Source organism: Amia ocellicauda, chromosome 10 (assembly GCF_036373705.1).
Source record: "Amia ocellicauda isolate fAmiCal2 chromosome 10, fAmiCal2.hap1, whole genome shotgun sequence".
Lineage (NCBI taxonomy): Eukaryota > Metazoa > Chordata > Actinopteri > Amiiformes > Amiidae > Amia > Amia ocellicauda.
In genome coordinates, this window is record NC_089859.1 from 10,014,065 (window position 1) to 10,041,496 (window position 27,432).

General features: G+C 37.0%; 1 protein-coding gene across 3 annotated transcripts in view; it reads right to left on the reverse strand.

The window, feature by feature from the left end:
• The window catches only part of LOC136759850 (plastin-3), a 41,221-nt gene that overhangs the window by 1,489 nt on the left and 12,300 nt on the right, over window positions 1-27,432 (reverse strand). The window contains exons 1-16 of one of the 3 annotated variants that reach the window (XM_066714943.1): window positions 20,272-20,337; window positions 16,959-17,204; window positions 15,396-15,505; window positions 12,831-12,994; window positions 10,513-10,642; window positions 9,943-10,075; window positions 9,376-9,457; window positions 7,608-7,773; window positions 7,111-7,253; window positions 4,392-4,487; window positions 2,768-2,963; window positions 1,891-1,969; window positions 1,510-1,624; window positions 822-955; window positions 444-567; window positions 234-358 (exon numbers count right to left, since the gene is read on the reverse strand). In XM_066714943.1, coding sequence (XP_066571040.1) covers window positions 234-358; window positions 444-567; window positions 822-955; window positions 1,510-1,624; window positions 1,891-1,969; window positions 2,768-2,963; window positions 4,392-4,487; window positions 7,111-7,253; window positions 7,608-7,773; window positions 9,376-9,457; window positions 9,943-10,075; window positions 10,513-10,642; window positions 12,831-12,994; window positions 15,396-15,456 — 1,748 coding nt within the window. In that variant the 5' untranslated portion in view covers window positions 15,457-15,505; window positions 16,959-17,204; window positions 20,272-20,337. Of the gene's footprint in view, window positions 1-233; window positions 359-443; window positions 568-821; window positions 956-1,509; window positions 1,625-1,890; window positions 1,970-2,767; window positions 2,964-4,391; window positions 4,488-7,110; window positions 7,254-7,607; window positions 7,774-9,375; window positions 9,458-9,942; window positions 10,076-10,512; window positions 10,643-12,830; window positions 12,995-15,395; window positions 15,506-16,958; window positions 17,205-20,271; window positions 20,372-27,432 lie in introns of those variants that run through there. The other 2 variants (XM_066714942.1, XM_066714941.1) reach the window with 2 other exon arrangements.

Sequence of the window (27,432 nt, forward strand, 5' to 3'; positions counted from 1 at the left end):
GATAATACCATGATTTATCATACTTTTACAGGATGTAAGGTGGAAATGGATGGAAGGACAACAAAGCAGACAGAATCATGGTTGATAAGGGCTGTTCTAGACTGCAGTCACATGGCCACATTTCTGAATATGAAAATCAGATTGCAGTGTTTCTCTTGCACGTTCATTGGCTGAATTGTAAAGACAAATGTGCACAAAGGTGGTTTAAGTTCTTTCTTGTAATACACTCTTACTTGGCATTTTCGTGTTTGTCCGCTTCAGAAATACTTCCTGTTTTTACCAATTCGTAGTTAATGGAGCTAGGCTGGATGGCATCAATCAAGTCCAATACCGGCAAACTTGTGCTAATTTCTTTGTCCTAGAAAAAAAATTATGTTCAATTATTACATATTTAAAAATAAAGATTAATTTTAAAAATTTAAAAAGTGACACCAATAAATTACCTTGAAGCTCTGGATTTTGGTTTTCTTGCCAGCTCCTGACAAAGTCGTATTGACCCACTTAACAATTATGTCATCATTTGCTTTCTCTCCATCACCCAGGTCTTCTAACACATTCAGAGTGTATCTGTGGAAAAAAGATCAATACATTGTTTTGCTCAAGAAAACATGGTTTCTTTTTTTTCTTCCATGATTAAACAGCTAATAATTACAGCCTAACTTGAATTGCTGACAAATCCACGTGGTTTGTTCCTACAATGTTATTCAAATTAATGTAATAGGTCTGCAGAAGTATTTCTATTTATCCCCATCACTTCCTCTTTTGTAAAAGTCATGCTCATGTGGCAGTTTACACATTAAGCACTTGTGACAGTTGGTTACCTCCTCATTAGCTGCCACACCAAGGCCAGAGTGAGTGTTCCATTGCCATCATTAAGGTCCTGTCCACCAATTCCCACCAGGGAAAACTTTGCCTCATGTTTTCCCAAGTCAACCGCGTAGTTACAGTTCTCTAGCTGTGTAGAGAGATTACAAATATTGATAATCATGGCAACTTTAAATATCCAACTAAAGTTTCAACATTTCAGCAACATTTCCCTAAAAGATATCCTGATGAATGTTTGGGTTCATTTACTGATATTTTCTTACATATGAACAGCACAGTAATTGACATTTCTTTAATTATAGTTATTGCATAATCTATCTTCCTGCTATGGCATTGCATTTTGTTTATACCATTGCAAGTCTCTCATCTGCTGAAAGGCATAGACATACTTGCTACAGTATTATTATTATTTATTGTCAGAATAGAGACACTGCTGCTAATTGAGATTTTTGCCAATATGATCTGACACATATGCAGCCCAGATGGAAAAAAAATAGGGACACAGTTTCTTTTTGAAGTGCAAAACAATGACAGAGTATGCAAAGTACATTTTGAGTTCGGTGTTGTTTATACTTGATGACAGGTCATCTTTTCCAAACCCCTGAATTAGGGAAGTTGATGCAATATCAAGCAGCTGGAAGTATGGGAAACAAACCAATAACTATAATCCTGTCATTTTGTTACCTTTTTCATATTGGTCCCAATTTTAGGATATGGTGGCTTGTTCACTCTGTTCCAGTCAACATGAACTTTGATTCTTTCATAAAGCTGAAGAATAACCAGGGCATCTTGCAAGTCACTAGGAAAAAAGAAAAGTACACTAAAGCAAGGCACGAAGGCACATTCTGGAGATTGATGCCACCAAATCTTTCATTAAAAATAAACCCCACAAGAGCACTAGTTTCATTACAAAAGGTAACATGGTCTGTATCCACAATAAATTAGTACTAGAATATCATTGTCTGAACCACATTTGTCTGTCAGACCTGTAACATCAGTTCTGGACAAAATTCTTTAAATAGGATTCTCCTAATCCCTTACATTAAATACAAACAAGAAACTCACCTATAGAGATGATTGACGTGGGGGTTAACGCCTAGAGAATTCATCCAGTTTCGGAAAGTTTGTTCTTCTCTCGTCTCTCCTGAAAATACACAATGCCTTGATCAGCTATACTTAAAAGTCTGAGCTATAAATCAGGGTTGTAGATGACTGGCAGAATGTTATTAGTCTTGTAATAATAAACTCAAAGACACAATTTAGATGTAAGGCCTTCAAAGAGTATTCTCAAAGACCCATACATTATTGACTCATTGTAAATCACAGTTTAAATTCAGTGTAAAGTAGTGGCCAGTTTAATAATACATGGCTAATTAATTGTGGTCTCATACAGCTTTGAATACAATGTTACTGAAATATTAAATGTAACTGTGGTATTCTGCCCAGAGAAAAACAATTACAAAATATAAATTACATTAAAAAAATAAAATAAAATAATCAGTTTCAGTTTACCCCAAAATGTATATATACAGACATACATACACACACATATATTATATACATACATATATATTATATACACATACACACACACACACATATATATATATATATATATATATATATATATATATATATATCCTATCTGAGGGTTTGCCTTCACAAGATAAGTGTGTATTTGAACTTAGGACTGTCTCCATAGATTTGTTGGAATTGGAAAGCATGTTATAATTTGCATTTAACATCTGTGGAATTGTTAATTTCCATCCTATCAAATTATTGCAGTACACCTATAACCCGGTAGGTGGTGCTCTTACTTCACAGTAAATGCTTTGGTAGTGTTGTTAGTTGAAGGCAGGGTTTATAGAGGTCAATAAATTATTTATTTCCCCTTATCTCCGTTAATAACATTTGCTTCCTTTTTCACATGAAATGTACTAACCCTCCAATAATCCCCAGTCAATGTCTTGATTCTCTGGCTTCGTCAGTGCTGGGTACTTATTGAACAAGTTGGCAACGAACGCTAAATTCAGCTTGGGGTGCCCGCTGACAACATCTGTTGGGGTGACAAACTGCCTACAGCCTAGACTGTCTGCCTGCTGCAACATGAGCTCGGCTCGCTTCAGATCATCTCGCTCCTGACAAAGAGAAAACGGTAGTTTGGAACAATATACATAAAAAAAACTTCCCGAAGGAGTGCATAATATACCCTGTAACCTCTTTCATCTTAAGGCTTTTTAGTATCCTGCAGTACTCTCTGTTGACATTTGTGCGGAGATTGTGTTAATATTTGTAATTCTAACTAGTGTGAAATTAGCTGATCATGATGTACTTTGTGGGTGAAATACATTTGCATCAAACTCTGCCCTTCCTTATTTTATTGCAAAAGTTCAGTGCGTTAAAAAAGTTATCAAAGGGAACCTGAGAAATTATGACTTGTGAACATGACATTTTAGTTGATTGTGTGAACAAGTTTTGTAGACCTGTTGCAGGTTGGTTTGGTTTTAATACATTAAGGATGATTAGCTGCTTCCTCACATGGCTTAAGGCAGTATTGGCTATAATCCAAAACTACAACACACCACCCCAACACATTTAAATGTTAACATCCTTCCTTGAACCCTCCGAGGGTGGCCAACAGCACTAAACGAATGCAACAGTTCAATTGAATAAAATGCTCCCAGGCACCTCCAACATAGAGCTTAAACAGATGCTCAGTGATGGGTAGGCATCAGGGGCCTTTCTAGACTTCAAGCTTTAGGGGGACTTCGAAATGGTGTCCAGGATCGGGGGGGGGGGGGGGGGTTGCTGTTGACAGTGTTTTGCGGAGTTACTTCTTCATTCTTGGATTCTTTTGTTGTATTATTTTTAGGGGGACAGAGAAAATACAAGGGGTGGCTGACGGTGTTCTGTCGGACTGTTTGACCGCGCCGTTACTTCATAATCGTATTATTTTTAGGGGGGCTGAGAAAAAATACAGGGAGGCTGTAGGGTCCCCTGGTGGGCAGCCTTTTTTGGGAAACATTTTCAGGAAACATGTTCAAGCATTATACATTTTTAACCTGTGTCTTTGTGTCTTTTATGAGTAACATGTGCCCATATAAAAGTAATAGAAAATATAACTATTTCAATTCCAGTCTTCAGAGTTAAACAATGGCTCCCTAACAAAGGTACATGCATGCACGGTTTTCAATACGACTTTTAATCTGCAGAGCAAACAATGTATAGGATTTATATACATGGTCTCCCAATAGTTTTACCGTAAATTATGATGATAATCATAATATTAAAATAGACTTAAGAGCTATATATTCCATGTATATTATTTACAGTTTATTATACTTCACATACAATTTACATAATATATATTTAATTTAGCCCCTTTCAGAATCACTTTTTTTGCTGTTATTGATAAGATAGTCACTGCAGGTGCTCTTTGAGGTTGGATAGGTTCGTTAGCAGATTATATCAGAAGAGCATTTAACTTAAACAGGGCATATTGAGTATCCTAACGACAATCATCGTCCACTGTAATCTACTTTTCTGTGGATTAAGAATTGGCTTACATTGAACCCAGACATGTTGATGTCAATGCGAGCTTCATTTTCTTTGTTTCCTTTGGGTGCGATCTGGTTCAGGAGATGGTAGTAGGCTCTGGAATCCTAGAATGGGGAGAAAGAAACATATCACATATATTCTGACTTACAAAATCAGTTGTGCTGAGATCTGGAAGGGTATCACATGCAGATTGTACAGAAACAGATAATCTCAGAAGCAGAGCACTGGAACAGACATAACATGGCTCAACATAAAAATGATAGGAATGGCTTATCTTTTTCTAGGAATAGTGGAAATCATGCTCATGGGAATAGAATGGCTGTTGTGGATGTACGATTCAAGCAATGCACATGGAAATGAACAAAAATAAATGTGCACATTTGTATGAACAAATACATTAATGTAGAAAATACAGGTGAAACATTGCTATGATAATGTTAAGGTAGGTACCTTTACAGAGTTACTGAAGTCTGTTAGCTGGTATACAATATAATATAAGTCCGCAATCCAAAATCAGAACACATCCAGTGACAGCAGTTAGAAAGAGCAGAGGCACAACAACAACAAAAATATTAAACACTTTATCCTTTGTGTGTGTGTGTGTGTGTGTGTGTGTGAATACATTTGCTTGCTAACATCACTCATCATCTATACAGCGCCAAGAATGTAATAAAAAGAGACTTTTGTCCATCATGTAATGTAAAAAGGCATATGTGAAGTGAAGGTCAGCAGAGCAATGGTACAAAAACATAAAAATAAGAACCTGCACTCTTATCTTTTCAATTCTTATTTGTAAAACATTGATTTCAAAAGTAAGCAATGAATTAACTGAAGTATACAGGGGCTGCACATCCTGTATTTGCGAAAAAATAGTCATTTTCAGTGGTACTGAAACGAATAGGATCAGAAAGCACAGACGGAGATCATTTTGCAGTTTTAAGATTAAACAATCAAACCCCTTTTTAAGCCTGAAAAGAAAAATATATGTCTTTATTCCAGCTCAGCTATAATTAAATGTTTTTAGATCTGTGGTAATTAGATGGAACATGCCAGGGAACTGAAAATACTCACATGCCTCAGTCCTCAAAATGACATCATATTCATGAGATGAGACTGAGAATCACACAAAGCACCCTATTGTACTAGATCAATAAATACAGATAAGCCTAGTTCTCCACAAGAATATAATTTTCACCACAAGGGACTGACACTCAGTTTGACTTCCTCGTAAGTCTTTCAACTTAGTTCATAAAAAAAACAGTTTAAAATAACACAAATGTTGCCCATTGGAAAATCTCCTCTTGTACAATTGCTTTTCCACAAATGTGTAGATTATTATTTTAAGTGATTTATGTTATCCATGTCATACTGTGTATGTGTAAAAATGCTGCATGTGTGTGATCATTAAACCATGTAAGTACCTTGGATAAAGGTTAATACTACTTCTACTAATACCACTATTAAAAATAAAATGTTATGCTGTAGAAAAATTAAACATTATACTAATGGTTAATACTTAGGCAGGGTTTACAGACAGGCTAAGGCACACTTAATTCACATGGGACGAATTACCTCCATCATACCTGCCCTCTATAGGGTTCAGTGCTGCTATCTGACCACAATGCACAGAAAAATAAATAACTAAAATTCAAGATTTTCAAAATACTTGCAGCAATTCAAATCTCACTGATTTCATTTTGCTGCTCTTAGTTGCTACTAGTAAAACAGTCTCCCAGAGGAACGAAATTAGGAGGCATAGTCTCTCTTGCATTGTCAATTTGCCATGCCACCTAATTTAGGAATACTTCCATGCGGCTTTTCTTCCCTCTGTGAGCATCTTCAGAAAATCTATTTGCACCTCATAGAATGCGTGTAATTTTCTTTACTTTAATTGTCCACATCAAGCCAGGAAATAAAAAATGGGTCACTAGTATTCATTAACCATTAACTGCGATATCTGTGCTTGCAAATTAAAATGTACAGCTGTATGATGAGGAAAGGTTATAAACAGTTGCAATTAGAAGTTTGTGAGAGACCTATGAGAGAGTGATTTATGAAGCATTTCACGTGTAAGCCTGTGTGTGAAAACAGACATACCTGCCAGGCATTTGGCTAGACTAGTGACATATTTTCTTCCCCTTTTGTAATGAAACACCAGCTTTATTTGCCAGAACCAATAAAATGTTTGTGTGAAGCAGGGCATTTATGTCATAAATGTATATCCTTATTGGGCCAGGGCACAGGAAGTCAGATTAATAATATACAGTCAGGTTTAAGAGCTTTTCAGCCTAAATTCAGAAGGCTTAGCTGCCCTTTTTTAATTTAAATTGTTTATGATCAAATGTAATGGGACATGTGAAACAAAAAACTGTTTTCCGGATTCCTTTCATTACACTGGAAGAAACCACAAACTCCTCCTTGTATTACTCCTATAATTTTTCGAATTAGCTTTCCCTGCTTTGTTGTATTTCCATGGTGAAAGCCCCACACAGCTGCCAGCATGACAAAGCATTTTGACATAATGTCGCATTAGTCAATTAGTTGAATTTAGTGATGGAGAATATTTACAGCCACCGCCCCAAGGCCCCGAATTAAACCCTGCTAAATCCGTTACACATGAAATGTCACCAGCCAGGTCCAGATATCAAAAAGCACTGGAATTGTATTCAGTAGGGCTGCAGAGCACAGAGCAGGCTAATGGATGACAGTGGAGCTGCTGTAGGTTACCTTGATGTCAGAGCTGAAGTTGTTGATCTTGTGCCAGCCAGCATTCTCCAGATGGAAGTTCGCCCACCTCAGTAGCAGCTCTTCAGGAGACAACTTCATCAGGTCCTCCAAGGTCTCCCCATCACGGAGCAAGGCTGCCAAAGCTGGAGAGACAATTATTTCACATTAGTCACTGCCAGCCTATTTTTCCTTCCTTTTGGGTTTGGAATGTGGACTTGGAATGTGACAGATAATTCTGGAAACGGAAGTGAATGTTGGACAGAAATGACACAGTTTACTGTGACCAAAGTAGACAATTTCAACCATATGGCCTAACTGCATGTTAATTACAATCATGTTCAATGAAAAGTATTAGGAGGTTAAATAGATTATGAAATGCAGTCAAATGGATGCACATTTTCTTAGTATTACCTACACCTCTAGGAACTGAGTGCAACTTCTCCTTTGTAAGTCTACTAGAGTCAATACTCTTAATTAACCAGGTGACTACAATTTACCTTCATTCTTGCTCAGCTCAATGTCAGCAAACAGGCCAATCTTGATAATCTGCCATAGTAAACCGAGCACCAAGTGTGGCTTCCCTTCTCGTAGGTCCAGAGCACCAATGTTGACAACATGACAACCGATAGCAGAAGCAGAGTTCAAGGCCAAATTCAGGTTTTCCTACAAAAGAAGCATGACATTAGCTTGTTTTGTGATTATTTTTAAATGTTTGTTAAATGTTGCATACAATGTCCTTAACCTTTTAAAAATGCAGTTAAAACAAATAAGGAATAAATCCACTGAAAGAAAATCAAGTATTACAAACAAAAGCAAACCTAGAAAAACATGTTTGCTCAATGAGGCATTTAAACACAAATGTACACTCACCTAAAGGATTATTAGGAACACCATACTAATACTGTGTTTGACCCCCTTTCGCCTTCAGAACTGCCTTAATTCTACATGGCATTGATTCAACAAGGTGCTGAAAGCATTCTTTAGAAATGTTGGCCCATATTGATAGGATAGCATCTTGCAGTTGATGGGAGATTTGTGGGATGCACATCCAGGGCACGAAGCTCCCGTTCCACCACATCCCAAAGATGCTCTATTGGGTTGAGATCTGGTGACTGTGGGGGCCAGTTTAGTACAGTGAACTCATTGTCATGTTCAAGAAACCAATTTGAAATGATTCGACCTTTGTGACATGGTGCATTATCCTGCTGGAAGTAGCCATCAGAGGATGGGTACATGGTGGTCATAAAGGGATGGACATGGTCAGAAACAATGCTCAGGTAGGCCGTGGCATTTAAACGATGCCCAATTGGCACTAAGGGGCCTAAAGTGTGGCAAGAAAACATCCCCCACACCATTACACCACCACCACCAGCCTGCACAGTGGTAACAAGGCATGATGGATCCATGTTCTCATTCTGTTTACGCCAAATTCTGACTCTACCATCTGAATGTCTCAACAGAAATCGAGACTCATCAGACCAGGCAACATTTTTCCAGTCTTCAACTGTCCAATTTTGGTGAGCTTGTGCAAATTGTAGCCTCTTTTTCCTATTTGTAGTGGAGATGAGTGGTACCCGGTGGGGTCTTCTGCTGTTGTAGCCCATCCACCTCAAGGTTGTACGTGTTGTGGCTTCACAAATGCTTTGCTGCATACCTCGGTTGTAACGAGTGCTTATTTCAGTCAAAGTTGCTCTTCTATCAGCTTGAATCAGTCGGCCCATTCTCCTCTGACCTCTAGCATCAACAAGGCATTTTCGCCCACAGGACTGCCGCATACTGGATGTTTTTTCCTTTTCACACCATTCTTTGTAAACCCTAGAAATGGTTGTGCGTGAAAATCCCAGTAACTGAGCAGATTGTGCAATACTCAGACCGGCCCGTCTGGCACCAACAACCATGCCACGCTCAAAATTGCTTAAATCACCTTTCTTTCCCATTCAGACATTCAGTTTGGAGTTCAGGAGATTGTCTTGACCAGGACCACACCCCTAAATGCATTGAAGCAACTGCCATGTGATTGGTTGGTTAGATAATTGCATTAATGAGAAATTGAACAGGTGTTCCTAATAATCCTTTAGGTGAGTGTACTTTCAGTGTATTAACTATACACATTTGTATTTTCACAATAGCACAAGCAAAGGTGATTGAACCCCACCTTCACCATTACTGTTAACTGATGATACTAAAAGAAAACCATAACATCACAAGAACAACCTTGCAGATACTGCAAACATGCCTCTTCTAACACACAGGAAACAGATGTACCTGTGTTGTGAAAGGTGTCAACTTCTTCTTGTTAATTGTTCTCTCATCAATTGTATCAGGAACTGAGAGGTTGATCATTTTACTGGAGCACAAAAGAGGAAAAGAAATTCCGTTAATGTATCGGTGGTGTATAAGAAGTCAGCGGATCCAATAAAAAAGGCATTCTGAGCTTTGACAAGACTGCACTGTATGTAACTGCTGTATGGCCATCTTGAATATTGAGTGGGACTGTGGTCATTGCTGTGGTTAAAGAAAAATAAATGGGGCATTGCAATAACAATATTATTGCTGCAGTTGCCCAATAAAGAAAACACTTTAGTAGTTAAATCTAGTAAGCAACGTTTCCTAAGCTGACTGAGAAGTAATTTCCTTTATCAAACAATATTAAAGATATTACATCTATACCTTCTACAGGGTTATTTCACATCTTGACAAAAAAAAAAGATATGAATGTTTCTAAAGCACAGAAACTCCTGAGTTGTGAATCTCTAAAACCTTTTCCTATAATGCTGTATTTTTCTATAACAAAAGTGAAAGCAAACAAAATGCAAAGAGGCTTCAACTCACCACAGCACAATCCCATCTGCAACAGCTTTGAACAGGGAATCTGAATTTGGGTCCATGGGAATGACATGCTTGCAGTCTGGGTCATTCTCCAGTGCTTTGTTTATCCAGTTTACAAATGCAAAGGTTTCTTCCTCTGTTACAGAAAGCACAGAATTGGAAGGTTTAGCAAATGCCAGTTGATGAAATACCCTCGTAGGATATTTAACTATATGCAATACTCAAATATTGAATAATTAGGCAAAAGAGAGGAGTTTTTTTCTAGGTTGGGGGCCAGTAGTTACCTCACTGAAACAGAAAAACAATGAGGGAGAACTAAATGCCTCTGTAAATGGAGAACGGAAAAGTCAAGCTTTCTAATTAGTATGTGTTACTTAAATTATTGATTGAATCGTGTGTGTGTGTGTGTGTGTGTGTGTGTGTGTGTGTGTGTGTGTGTGTGTGTGTGAATGGGTGTGAATGGGTGTGATTTGATCATTCCAAACTTGCTGTGGACATGACCAGGACTTCAGATATTCTGCAGTGTTTACTAGCCTCATACTATGCTGTACCCATTGCCTCTGTATAACTGACCTGAAAAGGAGTGTTGTGTTCCTTCACTGGAAAGCTCAGAGGTTCCTCCAATGGCCAAGATCCCCTCTTTCCTGTTGATGGCTTTTCTGAAGCTTTTGGCAATATCACTGCTCTTCAACTCTTGAAATATCTAAAATGTAAAAAGCAGAGCATGCAAGATTACTTCAGTTATTCCAACTGCTCCTCTCCAATCAAATATTCACTGCAGTCACTAAAATCCCCAGCCTCTTAACTATAATTAGAAGCCTACAGCAAATGTGCAGGGCAAACAGTACCTACTGTAAAACAAATCAATGACATAATTACAGAAGACAAAACAAACATTGAATGGTTTACTATAAAACCACCCTGAAATGAGATCCCTGTTTTGATCAGTGAGATTTTGTATTTATTTGGTTCAGTATTAATTTGTAGAATAAAGGTCTGCACGTGTAGTTTTGTTTTTTAAATTTACTGCAGTTGCACCACTACCAATAACAATGCCAAGGAAGTTCGAGAGTTGAACAGGACTTGCAGGACTTAGAAAGAAAAAATAATTTGAGGGTAATTTGCATAATTGTCATATGGAGACCTATATGGAACCAAGGGCCAAGACAAACCAAGTGGAGAAAACTCTTGCCAAGCTCAGAACTCCAGGGTTAAAGAGCTTTTAAGGGTTAACACCACGCTAGAAAAAATGGTCACTGGTAAAAATGGGATCAAGTCCTCACACAACCACATTTTGAATGACTTTTGCTTGGGCATATCAAATTGAGGGAAAACAGCTGGGTAAAACCAAAGTTTTAACACATCTAAAAAATGGTTATATCCCTTATACAAATAACTAAGAACTGATAAGAGGAAGAAATGCCACAAATTTTATTTTATTAAATCTTCAAGCATCAAATATAGAAATGTATGGAGTTACTTGTAAAACTCTTCTTTTAAAACAACAACGCACCACATGTTAGGGAAATTTTTACTTGGCGATGAGTGACATTCTGCCAAAGCAATAAAAACCCCACCCTCTGTTTCAGAGGCTTTTACAAATTTACTCCAGTATGTTAAAAACAAATGACAGAGTATGTTTATTTAAACTTGTAAATGGCAAAGCTGAGACCATAATAAAACAAAGAATCAACAAAGCATTTATGAACAACGGGTCTACTGCTTTGTGATTATAAAAAAAAGTGCCTTTATTTATAGATATACAATTACAGAATTTAATTCAAGGGAGTATGGATTTGTTTATACTGCTCATTTATGTATTTATAGTTGGATAAGTAGGCTTTTAATTGTAAGAGACACACAAATTGGCATTTTAGCAATAATCAGAAACTAGACTAAATGTGTTAAATGATGGCTACAAATAGGTGACAATGTAGGTACAGAGGTTTTTTTTTTTTGTGTGTGTTTATTTTTTAATTTTTACAGTGTACCATAAATCTTTGTCATAAGGAAACGTAAAATAAACACACTAACAATTATAACAGCTATAACTATAAGTCTGAACGGACTCCAGTATCCTGAATAATGCATTCAATTCCTAGAGGAATTTTTGATACAAACCAAACATTGTCTGCATAACCAGACAATTAACAGAAGGTTTAGGTACACATTTTTATAATTTACTTTAATAACTCCATTTTACCTGTCCTGTCAAGTCCAAGCCTTTAGACTATGAAAATTAAAATTAAAATAACTTCCATATTAATCATCTCAGCTGACTCAGTGTTAGTCAGCCTAACAGTAGAGTATCATTATTATTATTTTTAAATCAGAGCTACATGAGGAAACCTACAATCTTGAGGAGACATACAATCTTAATAACATTTAAACACATATATAGACTGGATTCATCCCACTGGCTATGCAGAAAGTATGCCCTTTTACCAACAATTAATAAGGTTTTTAATTTCATTGCCAGAAGCCACATCATTCGTCAAAACACAGAGTTCCACCTGAGGTCTGTAAACTAGTTTTTGCATAATTCATGAAACTAAATACAGGATTCTTAGCCACTAGGTTATGACCTAATTTCACACCAGGGGACTGTGCGTTTATCGTCTCACTTAAGATAAACCTTAAAGCTTTTACTGTGCAAATGTAATTTACATTTTGCATTTGTGGATGACTTGGCTATAGCTTGTTTATGGGTATTTTGTTTCAAAAGAAGTTCACATATACACAGAAACTAGGGGGGAGGGAATATGCTGCAAGACTTAGCAACTAACTTTATTCAAAATAACTGGTCTGTAGGTTGACTAACAGGAACGTGGTGCATTTTAAAAAGTTATTATATTCTTGTGGTCTGATTTTCTCATTGAAGAAATACTTACGGACAGAAATTCATCGAAGCTGATCCTGTTATCTTTGTCCTTGTCTCCTTCTGTCATGAGCTTCTGAATGATCTCCCTTACTTTGTAGCCTGGGAGTGGCAAATTGGCCTCCTTGAATAGATCGTGCAGCTCATAGTCACTAATATAGCCATTCCCATCCAGATCTACAACAGAAAACAAAATCATTAGGATCAATAAACTAAGTTACACATTTATTATTATATATAAGGTTGATTTTACTACCTGCAAATTTGTATAACAACTGACTACTCCCCCACCCCCATTTACAAGTTAGAATAAAGGCAGTAGTAATTGAACATGTTGCTTTGTCCTAGTTTGTTATCATTACACCTTGTACACATAGTCAAGGTGGTTATCCTTGGTTGTCTGTGTTTGGCTGTTTCACAGATAATGTAACAGATGAAATATCCCTATCTGAACTCATACTGTAAATGTTGATACATTTTTTAAATGGCCTGAGTAGGAAACTTTTTTGTTCCTCCTGTAATACATGACTGTTGATGTGATACTTTATCCTATAATTTATCAGTGTGCCTGTCCTTATGTTGAATATTCTCCATTAAGGCATTGAGTCATGTCTGAGAACAGGCCATATTGGTCTAGTCATTACACAGAGCAGAGCTCCGAGTCACGTATGTACAATATATATTTGAAATCTTCCTTTAAATCTTCTAAACTAACATTGGCATTTCCGTTAAAATATACACATCAATGTAAAAAGCGTTACTAGCGTTACGCTGTAAAGCATTACCAGGAAGTAAATTAAGTATGTTTGAAGAAAAAAATAATAAGATAAAACAGGATTAACGTGAGTCTAGTTAATAGGCACCCTCCATTTATATTTTATTACTCACTTTATAGCAATCATTCACGTTTGAAAAGGGAAAGTGGAATGTAAATATGAAGGGGTGTAGTATCACTGTATAACAATGGATACTACACTACTAAAGGACATTGTGTAGGCCACTGACCTAGAGCCAGCATTTTAAACTATATTCATTCTGATCATTCAGTTTACACAATGTGAATTTCATCAGATCATATTTGTTTAAGGCAATTATTCATGGATCAAAATTCTGCAAATGAGCACAAAAGGACTAATGTCCTTTCCCATGTTCTTGTTTACAAGCAGACAAATCTATCAAGCATAATTCTTAAATAAATGTATTTTTCAGATATGTTTACTTGACCATTGTCTCCATTTCTGTGCATTTGAGCACATTGACAAAATTCAGCAATACAACACGTATGTAATTTGCAAGGTTATAGTTAATAAATTCTCCATTCCAAAAATAAAATAAAATGATCAGTTATAATGTGGACCATGGAGAGAGATTTATTCTTCTGTTTTAAAATTAAAATATGTAAATATAAATAAGCACAAAAATCCTCTTAGAAACGACTGTAATAGTTCTTACTGTGGATGTTGTAAATGCAGTCATTAAGTTGCTCTCACTATCAAACATTTAATTGCTCATCATAGGGTACTTTAAACCTCTCTGAGCTTTACTGTGACCTTAATTTGTTATGGCTAACATACTGCAAAAGTTGTAATCAAAAGGACAGACAGCTGGTGAAAAACAGTACATTCTTGAAAATAGGAAAAAAGAGGAGTAGAGCTTTTGCCCAGTTTGTTAATACCATACAAAACAATATATTTTAAAAACAAAAAACACATTCCAGGAAATGTGGACAAATGCAGTAATGTGGAAGCTACACATAAAAATCTGTTTTCATCCCCTATAACAAGCATCTGTGCTTCTGCCACTAGCTCTCGGATGAACAGTAAAAATAAAATAACTACGGAAATGGCTTACTGAAAGGTATCAAGCTGTATTTTACATTAACTTTTGGGTAACAAATAAGCTATAAAGGTATACTGGATTTGCACAAGGCACCTGTGACAAGTTGAAAAACTCCTAGAGTAACATCTCAACTTGGTTGCTAGGAGACATGAATGGTTAAGAGTGAACTCCCTTTATGAAGAAAAAGCATTATCAATCTCCTATAAAGATTGACATTTTGTTAAAGCAAACCAATCCCTACTGGAACAGTCACAGTTCACCAGCCAGTTAACCTGACAGACATGGGTACTTCTCTATCAGATTGCAGCTGGTCAGGAGACTAAAGCATCAATCTTCAAGAGGAAAAGCATCTTGCTGGTGTGCTCAGCTCTGAGCTGTACAGAGTCCCTGGGGGCTTAACTGTGGATGACTTTCACAGACTCCTATCGAGTTCCTGGAATTGTTCACCTGAAGCCAATTAATTACCCTTGCTGAATGGACTCCAATTAAAGGGACTCTTGCTTGCAGATAAGACCTTTTCATTCGATTTCCTTTTATGTACTCACATGAGCCACCAGCACTGATGTATTGCACTTCGCTAGCTTTCCTTCCTTAGCTTTTATTGTATACATTTATGATGTATGGAAAATAAAAGTGTGCTGCATCACTGGTTCACTGCCTGCCCTTCATCACCGGTTGCAGCACCCTTAACTATCAGTGGCTTCCTACGGTTGAGGACATAGATTTCAGCAACACTCACCGACTTTCCCAAAAGCCTCCCTCAGTTCCTCAAGCTCATCCTTAGAGATCTTGGCCGCCATCTCCCACAAGAATCCTTACAGATTGTATTCCAAAATGGTCACCGGTTCTCTAGAAGGTAAAAAAATAAAACAACGAGCTTTAAATATATATATATTATACACACACACGCATACATATAGATATATATACACACACATATACATATATATATGTATATGTGTGTGTGTGTATACACTAACCTAAAAAATTATTAGGAACACCTGTTCAATTTCTCATTAATGCAATTATCTAACCAACCAATCACATGACAGTTGCTTCAATGCATTTAGGGGTGTGGTCCTGGTCAAGACAATCTCTTGAACTCCAAACTGAATGTCTGAATGGGAAAGAAAGGTGATTTAAGCAATTTTGAGCGTGGCATGGTTGTTGGTGCCAGACGGGCCGGTCTGAGTATTTCACAATCTGCTCAGTTACTGGGATTTTCACGCACAACCATTTCTAGGGTTTACAAAGAATGGTGTGAAAAGGGAAAAACATCCAGTATGCGGCAGTCCTGTGGGCGAAAATGCCTTGTTGATGCTAGAGGTCAGAGGAGAATGGGCCGACTGATTCAAGCTGATAGAAGAGCAACTTTGACTGAAATAACCACTCGTTACAACCGAGGTATGCAGCAAAGCATTTGTGAAGCCACAACACGTACAACCTTGAGGTGGATGGGCTACAACAGCAGAAGACCCCACCGGGTACCACTCATCTCCACTACAAATAGGAAAAAGAGGCTACAATTTGCACAAGCTCACCAAAATTGGACAGTTGAAGACTGGAAAAACGTTGCCTGGTCTGATGAGTCTAGATTTCTGTTGAGACATTCAGATGGTAGAGTCAGAATTTGGCGTAAACAGAATGAGAACATGGATCCATCATGCCTTGTTACCACTGTGCAGGCTGGTGGTGGTGGTGTAATGGTGTGGGGGATGTTTTCTTGGCACACTTTAGGCCCCTTAGTGCCAATTGGGCATCGTTTAAATGCCACGGCCTACCTGAGCATTGTTTCTGACCATGTCCATCCCTTTATGACCACCATGTACCCATCCTCTGATGGCTACTTCCAGCAGGATAATGCACCATGTCACAAAGGTCGAATCATTTCAAATTGGTTTCTTGAACATGACAATGAGTTCACTGTACTAAACTGGCCCCCACAATCACCAGATCTCAACCCAATAGAGCATCTTTGGGATGTGGTGGAACGGGAGCTTCGTGCCCTGGATGTGCATCCCACAAATCTCCATCAACTGCAAGATGCTATCCTATCAATATGGGCCAACATTTCTAAAGAATGCTTTCAGCACCTTGTTGAATCAATGCCACGTAGAATTAAGGCAGTTCTGAAGGCGAAAGGGGGTCAAACACAGTATTAGTATGGTGTTCCTAATAATCCTTTAGGTGAGTGTATATATATATGTTTTTACTTACAGTAAGCCCCTTCCACTAGTACACCTTTTTATATTTTAAATATCAATGATTAAAAGTGTACAAAATCAACAACTGTCAACTTTACCTTCCTCAAAAACAGTGACTATGTAATCCAGGGGGGCTTTGGCTGGAAGGCACCCCAAGACGACACAACCTCAAGGCTGAGAGCAGGAAGCCACAACAGAGTGATAATGGGGACGGTTCCCATAACAGCCGTGTGCTCACAAGGTTGAGTTCAACAAGAGAGATTTTCTCCCTTTTTTTTTTTTTAATGTGTCCTTAAAGTTGTCAAATAGTTTCCATATCATTTTTCAGGTGTTGTAATTGTGCACTGTACGAGACAAAAATACATTTCAGGAACTGATCTGGTTGTCGTACACAAGTATATCAATTTTTGTTTAAATCCATAGCGTGTGCCCATATGTTTAAACAGTAAAATAAACTCTGTTATGCAAAAAACTGTTATGCATATTATATAATATGCAAAGTTCTCCCTGCACAAGATTGCTTCTCTGCGATATGAAGAACAGGCTCCTCCTTGAGCACTAATGCGATCCTGACCCCTCCCCCAATGCATTTCCAGTAATTGACTGGCCTCCCTAAAGGAGCCCCATCAGTATGACAGCCCCAAGCAGGTGACAACAGTATTAGACAGGTTCAGCATCATAACTTATGCAAGGTGACTTGGTTATCCACAGTTCAAACCAATGAATCCTTTAACAAATAAATGTGCTGCTGCAATGATACCATAACTAAAAATACAGTTCCAGTCATCAACTGGAAGAAACGGGCATATCTGCTTTCTGTAGGATGTTAGACTGTTACAGTTATGTTTGCCTTAAACTGCACTAAGGGCAAGAGTGACAAGTCCCAGTGTAATGAAGCATTCATAAACAGTCCTTACGGCAATGCAGTTTTCACAGACGATCGTTCCATGTAATATGATATTCTTATGCAATTTAAAAGTGCCTGAGGAATATTACTGAAAGCCCTTCTTTCTAATATCTTATTTCATATTCACTGTTTCTTTTTGCTTCCCAGTTTTGTTTAGTTTTTAAGGTCAGTGTGAATTCTAAGGCCTGGGCACTGACTGTCCTCTGAGCTGCCTTTTAGCCAAAACATTCAAAGCCAGTTAAGTTGATCAGCAGTTAGTGATAAAGTAAGTGCAGTAAAAGTAACAAAAACTAACAGCAAAGCGGTTTGGCTTGGATTTACTGCATCAATGTGTTGGATAGACATCCCGAGGAGCATAACACACATGCTACGTAACACATTACAGTTTTAGGAAAACTGTGCTCTTGAATTGTTTTTTTTCTTCCCTGGAACCCAATCCCATGATTCAGTTTTATCTTCCATCATATGGCTCCAGTAAGCAGCAAGAACCAGCATCATGCAGTCCCAGATCCAAACTTATCTTAATCATAACCTTTTTTATAATGCATCGTCTCTTAATACAATGCACTCTCAAAACAACGACTCAGGCAATGCTGGATTTGTATTATCTGGCCATTTTTATATTGAAGATTATATTGGATGATTCAGGCATTAACTAAGAGCAAAATAAATGGAGGATAACTCCAATTTAACCAAGACCGTTTTTCTCCCAACAAAATAAACTCAAAACTGCATGCAAAACTTGTGAAAACGGTTGTTTCTAGCCTTGTTGGTTTGGATCTGGTCTGAGCGGCCTGCTGTCTACACACCACATCAGTGCGACATGTGTGATGATAATGACTTGAAACCTTTCAATACATTGTAAATCTGAACTCTTGAATCTATGGTCTGTTCAGTCATCTCCTGCAGTGTTTCAAAACCTACTGTACTGCCCCTATCCTGTCACTGAACATTGCTTATAAAACCAAATCATGTGATTCAAGGAAAGAACAAGGAAAAAGCAAAAGATAATTTGCACTCCTACAACAGAATTGCCTTTGTTAATGGATATGACATATTAAACTGTTTTGCTTCAGCCTCGGCTTCCAGTGCATTCCCCTGACTGTAGTCATGACTTCATTTCCTGATTGTAAACAATTATTCTGCGGGACCAGTTTACAGACTTGTCATTTGGCAAGATCAAACTGGAGCTTGGAAGTATTTTAAGTGAAAAAGTGAAAATCTGTAAAGGGTACTAGAGAAATGTGTCATTAGAGCATTACTGCAAGTAGAGTGTCTCCACCAATAAAACATAATGCACTTTTCTGTCTTTAAAACTGCCAGCAAATGGGTAGAAAGGTATATTCATTTTCTTAGCACGTTTTTATATGTAAATGCCTCATGGACAATATTATTTTGATGTATTATCTGTTTCAGTCAAATTCTCTTCATGCAAAATAAGCAAGCAATTATTTTAAACTTTGAAAGTGCATGACTGTACAATTGCAATCCTCCCCATTCAAAACAAAGGGTTACCCTCCTAAGAACCAACTGTGCAATTAATGATTTATAAGCAGACTGCATTTAAAACAAAATTGGCACAGCCTGAGCAAGACAGACAAATATCAAGTTTTCAAGGCCACAACAAATGTTTTTCCAAAGCTCTTACCTAATCACTCAGCAATGCTGTGTCTCAGCATTTAAAAACTCCACATGCAGCCACAAACTGGTCCACAGAACTGGCACTAACTAGACTAGCTAACCAAGTGCTCAGCAGAAGCACATTCAATCCCTCAGGCCTTGCTACTGTGCCATGCCTTCCGAGCTCACAGGAAGGACTGTGGATTCATATGATTTTCAGTCTTCTATGCCTGCTAATGTTTCATGATGCAGGAAAAGCATCTGGCTTTCTTATTTCAGTAAGAAGTAAAGTACAGGAGAGGCTACATTTGTAACAAGAAATGTGCTTCTGCAAGCTTTTCTGTACGAACACTAATCAAAGGTTTAAAAACATGTGAGCCAGACACATAGGCAGGTAGAAGCCTTGATTTTAGGTGAGTTTCAAGATTCAAAGCTACCGTTTTAAAAAGAAATAAATGCATACATAAACATGTGGTTAATTAAAGTGCCCCCCAGTTTCCTTCCTTTCAACCACACATACATATAAAAAACAAAGCAATCAACGAGGCTCCAGTTATTAAGTTACAATGCTTAAGCACGTTAACTCTAAGCCCATTCTACAATATTAAATACTGTCACAAATACTAACTAATTGAATTTATAAATGTAGGCAGCCATACAAAGATGTCAAAACTGACCCCTTTTCCAGCACGCAGCACTGAGAGCTACAATCAACTGCAAGCACGTTAAAGACCGTGTTCAACTCATATACTAAAATAAATACTAGATTAAACTTTGTGAGGAAAAAACTAAAACAAAACAAACACACTTTACAACATAATCACAAATGCTACAGTCCTATCTTTCAACAATATACATTTAAAAAGAATGAAAATAGACAAGACCTGGTGCTGCAGTTCTTTGAAAAGTCTGAGGCAGATTCAGTGCTCCCTCCACGCCCTTAGTGCTAATCTGGAAACCCAGCATTCCTGTCTGGCTCACAAAGACTTCAGTCGGCAAGTCATAACACTTCCTGCCAACGAATGAGAGCAGCCTTCTGTGCATGTGTGTGTGTTTTTCCTCTTTCTGCTCCCAGACACTCATCTTACTATCCACACACAACACACACACACACCACATAATGACGGAGGTCTCCTCTTGTTTTCCAGATTAAACCATTTGTGGAACTTCTTAATTGAAAACCAAAATGACAGATGTTGCCTCCTCATTCTGCTTGAATCAAGGTTTAGAAATCAGGCTAAACAAGTCTGTGTATTGAACTTGTCTTTTTATTCCACTCTTACACAAAAGGGTTTTATATTTAATTTCACCTTTGTTCATGTTAAGAGCACTAGAAAGCATACAACAATAAATACAAAGTGCAGGTTTCAATATCAACAAATTATGTCACTCAGGTAAATAGATGTATTTGAATTTGTCTTATGATCGGCCATCTGCTCAATTGCAAGATCATTTTATTCATTTTGCTTGGAAGAGGACAAACAAGATTTTTTATATGAACTTCATGGTGTGTTTACACAACGGCCAATTTGTCAACCGTCATATCGTGATGAATCGGAAACATTAAGAAAACAATTTTGAAGCTTCTTTTGGGAAAGCCTCAGTAAAATACTGGCACACCTTGCACAAATAATTAAGCCATAATCGGTGCAGCTACTACTTTTCTGACAAAAATGATCAATGGGGACATAAAAAATAAAATGCAAAACAATTAAAAGCTTACCCATACAAATGGTACAACATAAGTCACATATTTGCAAACAGTTTAGTAACGCTAGCTACAATAAATCTTCTAGGCGGATCTTGAAGGCTCTCAATGAAAGAGAGCCTACCACATAGCCTGGTAAAATTAAAATTCTCTCTACACCCACAGTGTAAGGAGAGAGAGAGAGATCCTAATATCTGTATGTTGTACCAAAATATACACTCACATTTGATCATTAGCAAACTAACAAAAAACAAGGAACTATGATGCAACGTATTTAAACTTGTTGATACGTGCTTGATCAAAATTGCAACCCAATTTCTCTTTGCAAATATGAGATTCATATTTTTACAACCATCTACACATGTATGGCATCCAAAATGTGTCACGATATCAATGGGGATGTGAGGCGCAGCAGTTCAGAAGACATGAACTGCATTTGAAAACTCTGTCCCAAAAAAGTCATGTCTAGCAGAGGAAATCTAGCTAAAAATATCTAAAACAAACATGCCAATGTACGGGACGTGCCCAACACCACCCATTTAAACAGTGGTGCATTTACGCATTTTAAAGACGTGCAAAATTAAGCAGTCAATCCAAAAGGCTGGTAATACTTTCAAAATAAAATGTTGACTCAGAATTAGTGGCACATAACTGAGTCAATTCCAATAGTTAACCACATGAATTAAAATGACAGTTATCCAATTCAAAAGCATCTGCATTGGTTCGTGACAGGGTTCAAAGCTGGGGGTTGTTCTGACCAGCAAACAAGGAAACCATGCAAACAAGTAAAACAAGAAGCACCGAGCTGGTCAATTTGACCAGTTTGGTTATTCAAATTTGAATTACTATGTTCCTAAATACACTGCGTATACCCATTTGTGACTTTTCCTAACTATATGTATTAAACATGCCAACAGTGTTTTAGCTGTATAAACACAAAAATAAATAAGTTATAAACACATTTACCTAGAATTGCCAAAATCTGGTTATTTGACTGGTCATTTAAACACATAATAAATCAAATAATGCTTAATCCTGCCTTCCCTTTACAGTACAGTAAGTCTCATGCTCAAGTGGCGATTTCTAACTGTCAACAGTCTTTCGTGCGTTTGAAAACCACACGCATTGTACAGCATTACAGGTGTTTTCGGTTTCTTACACTAGATTGAGTGGATACAGTGATTACCCCGCAAATAAACATGGAATCGAAATGGAGACTGAAGAGAGCTCATTTTAGAAATACCGTGTATATGAACATGACTGATACAGGGGCATCAGTGATACTAGGAATGACAGATCATTCATAGGTTTGTGTCAGTGAAACGCCAGGTCCAAATGGCACCGAGTGCTTTTACTCTAATGATCAATACGCGATTGTTACTCCAGGTAGTACAAAGTGCAAAAGTGCAGACACATCACATGCAAAATAATGATTCATGGACATTACCACTGGAAGAGCATTTGCAATGCTATATATTCATGGAGCAAATATGTTCACCTGGAGAGGGCTGTCAAAATGCAGTGTGAGGTAGGAGCTCATGCAGGGAAAGTGCAGAAATGTGTCCCATGTGGACTGTACCGAGCTGTCAGGTATGCAGGTTAAATATATAGTAAATAGTTTATTGAAATACAAATTTTGAAAACAAAGTTTACACGTTGAAAATGCTTACTTGCTTTTGAGCATCATTCCAATATTCACAATTACACGTTTCATTCCCTTATTGAATGCAGTCTTTTTTAGCGTTTTGCTTATTGTAGGCTATATAGTTATTTATGTTTTGAATGCAGTGCTCGTGTTTAGGAAAAAAATTGCTTTGATGTTATTTATTGCAATAATATTAATGTGTTATGATCATATGTCAATTTAAATACTCCTTTTGTGCTATGTAAATGTTTGATTTGATGTTCATGAAATTCTGAGTTTAATACGATGGTTTGCCTTTGATTATCATATCGCAGCTGTTAAAGAGCTATTGGCGCTTGTAGGCAGTTCAAAATGTCGGCACTTCTAGTGTTAAACACATTGCACAGAAACTTCTGTTTTTTACCATTAAGGTTTTTATAAGCGAAAAACTGCATTTATCTGGCTCACAAATTAGCCCAGATTATTGCCATCCCTTTCACGTAACAATCTGGGGAAAAAGAGAGCTGTTCATTATTTAAATAACAAATAGCACCAATAATCATAATACATCATAAACAATAATTTACTTTATTGTACTGAATTATAGTAACTAGTAATACTTGAAAGTAGGAACTCCAAAATTGACCCGTGATTCTTTTACCATTAATAAAGGTTGTTTTATAACATGTTCTGTTATTACATTACATATCCTATCATAACTACTCTGCATGGTTCCCCATTTCCTTCTCAAATCATAATTAGTTGTATATAAATAGTGGTAACCATAAAGGTAAATGACTAGTAACTAAAAATACATGAGTAGAAGGTCTCTAATCTTAGTAATTGAAGAACATATATATAGCTACAGTACATATATACCTTTAGCAAATCTGGAGGTAATTTAAGTTCAAATACATCAATCCAGTTAACAGATGTTCTTAACTCTAAAAGAATAATGCATTTAACTACATTTTTCAGTAATAATATAATTTGTGAAGCAATGTGTCCCATAAGGTCTGTCCCAAAATTTAAAAAATCCAAAATTAATTACAATTTGAAACATAAGAACATAAGAAAGTTTACAAATGAGAGGAGGCCATTCGACCCATTATGCTTGTTTGGTGTCCATTAATAACTGAGTGATCCAAGGATCCTATCCAGTCTATTTTTAAATGTTCCCAAATTTTCAGCTTCTACCACATCGCTGGGGAGTTTGTTCAGATTGTGACGCCTCTCTATGTGAAGAAGTGTCTCCTGTTTTCCGTTTTGAATGCCTTGAAGCCCAATTTCCATTTGTGTCCCCGGGTGCGTGTGTCCCTGCTGATCTGGAAAAGCTCCTCTGGTTTGATGTGGTTGATGCATTTCATGATTTTGAACATATGAATCAAGTCCCCACGTAGTCTCCTCTGTTCCAGGGTGAAAAGGTTCAGTTCCTCAGTCTCTCAGTAGGACTTTCCCTTCAGACCTGGAAGAAGTCTGGTTGCTCTCCTCTGAACTGCCTCTAGAGCAGCGATATCTTTCTTGAAGTGTGGAGCCCAGAACTGTACACAGTATCCAGATGAGCTCTAACTAGTGCATTGTACAGTCTGAACATTACTGCCCTTGTTCTCAATTCTACACTTTTGACAATATACCCTAGCATTGTGTTTGCCTTTTTTATTGCTTCCCCACACTGTTTGGATGGAGAAAGTTAGGAGTCCACATAGACTCCTAGATCTTTCATGCATTACTTCATCTAGTTCTATTCCTGCCATAGTGTAATTATAGTGGACATTTATGTTACCTGGTTGTATTACCTTGCACTTGTTCACATTGAATTTCATCTGCCAGGTGTCGGTCCACAACTGAATGTTATCTAAGTCCCTCTGAATAGTCTGTGCTGCCGAGATTGTATCTGCTGAGCCACCTATTTCAGTATCATCTGCAAATTTGACAAGTTTGCTAACTATCCCAGAGTCCAGATCATTAATATAGATTAGAAAAAGCAAAGGCCTTAATACTGATCCCTGTGGAACTCCACTAACAACCTCACTCCAGTTAGAAGCAACTCCTCTAATCGACACCCTCTGTTTCCTAGACATCAACCAGTTCATAATCCATCTCCTTACATTACCCTGAATGCCTACAGCTTCCAATTTGAGGATCAGTCTTTGGTGTGGAACCTTATCAAAAGCTTTTTGAAAATCTAAGTATATCATATCGTATGCTTTCACGTGATCTACAGCTGCAGTTGCATGTTCAGAAAATTCTAATAAATTAGTAACACATGATCTGCCTCGTCTAAACCCATGTTGACTATCTCCAAGAATATGGTTTTCATTAAGATGCTCCTCTATTTTCTCTCTAATCATTTTTTCCTACATTTTACAGGTGATGCAGGTGAGACTGATTGGTCTGTAATTTCCCTGCTCAGTTTTGTCCCCTTTCTTGTGGATTGGTATGACATTTGCTGTCTTCCAGTCAGTTGGCACATCCCCTGTTCTAAGTGTCATTTGGAATATTTTAGTTAGCGGCCTATAAATACTTTCCCTCATTTCTTTAAGTACTGTTGGAAATATCCCATCTGGCCCAGGTAATTTGTTTATTTTTAATTCTGCTAGTCCCTTTAGTACCTCCTCCTCATTTATCCTGATCTCTCTTAGGGTCTGACTGGACTGATTGTTAACCTGTGGCATGTTATCTGTCTTTTCTTTTGTAAAAACCTCTGTGAAATACTCATTTAGAATATTTGCCACATCTTGTTTGTTTTCCAAGATGCTTCCACAGCACCTGTGGATGCTTTTCTAAACTATAATTATGTACTATAATTATAATTGCCTTCTACCTCAATCATGTTTGTTTCATTTGGAAGATTCAGAAAATAGCTTAATTTTTGTCAAACTGTTGTGACATTAAAAATGTCTTCAGACACATGCCAAACATTTCAAAAAGTACCTGTGATTTTCTATTTATTTTTATTATGCAATTGTTCAAATATCTACTGATCAGAGTTGTAACTCACCATGAAGGTACTAAGGTCATGTCCTCAGTAGTTGTTTGCATACTGAATGCTGAAGCTCATGTAAAAATTTTGGTAAAGTGCATTTACTTTACTACCTGGGTACACTGTAAAGTTGAATAGTAGATAACATGCAATCTAAGGGTTTAAAATAGTAAATTAAGCTCTGTGTGTTTTATTTTTCTATATGAAGAATTCTACAGCAATCACAACTAGTGAAATGACCATTCAAATACAACTATTAAGAAACATAGAATAAAGATTGTTAATGCAAAAAGCCATGCAATAACTATTAGCCTACATTTTAAGTATGTGTATTCAGTGCTGCAAAATTTAAAAGTAAAGCAGCGAAATTACTTATTTACTTAAACTACCTATCTGAAAGTTGACACCTACCTACTTTTTTTCACATTAGGAAAAACAGGTGTCAACAGTCTTATCAATTTGACTATCTTAAAATCACCATATGGTCTATCTTCGTTACTATTGTCCCCTCCCCCACAGTATAACCTTTTGGAAATAATTAAGTAATTACATTGCTAAAATAATCATTTGATAAACAAATTACTGAAAATCAATGCAGCACCTGCACTGCAAAAGTATGCAAACTGTATATCTAATCTGAAAGTTTAAGGAATAAAATGACCTCCACTGACCAAAGAGAAAAATAATAATAACGACAAAGTTCAGCCCAATCTCCAAAGGAAAACAGCAAAGTTCTTGCAGTGCATGTTTTGCATAGTTTCTGTCACTATTTCCTGAGTGTCCAGGTAATTTGATTTGAGATTACCAAGCTAAACACATAGGCCTACATTTTGCAATGTTGTTTTGGCTTCAAGGAGTTTACTAGGTGTGTTTACCTTTCGAATCACAATGATGCAATACATTTCTCCATACTAATGGTACTAATGATATATATAATATATAATATAATCAATTTACATTTTGTTGTACGTGAGGTTCCCATAGATCATAAGACTTTTCTGCCTTTACATGAAACACTTTTAGCTGAAATACAATTAAAGATTGAATGATTATTACAGAAAGAAACTTTAACCACACTATGCAATCCAGTAAGGAACTGTAGATTTTTACATGTACAAATCAGCTGTACATCTTGTATGCAAAAACATGCAAACGTCACAGGCTAAATCTACAGTTTTGATTGCGATTCATAAACATTGAATTAAGGTACAGTATTAAAATGTTCAATACATCTTGCTTCATAACATATTTCATTAATCTATAAGCATTAATTATTGTTATTGCTACTAATAAGAATCCTAATTATAATAATAAAAGTACACTGTAAAAAATATTTCTGGGGTAAAGCTAACATTACTCAAATAAGAAACTAAGATACACTCAATAAAAGTGAGTTCTTGTCAATTCCAGATAATTGTACGTTTGAGGAACTTATAATAAATTCAACGCAGCTCTTATTTTGAAGTCTAAGCGTTTTTTCAGTTCAAATAATGAGAATGGTAAATTGAGTTGATGTAACACACTTTGTTCAGTTCAAATCAATTCCTCATGTTGTGACATAGTTAGGCATGCGCACTGGCAATGGATTTCTCGAGGCATGCCCGCTGCGCTGATTCCCGCCATGTGAAGATACAGCGTCTTCAGCCTCCATTTCGGCAATTTAGTTAAGGTAAGATTTTTAATCCCATCGTTTTAGGAATATTTCACCTATATACTGTGTAGTTCAACCT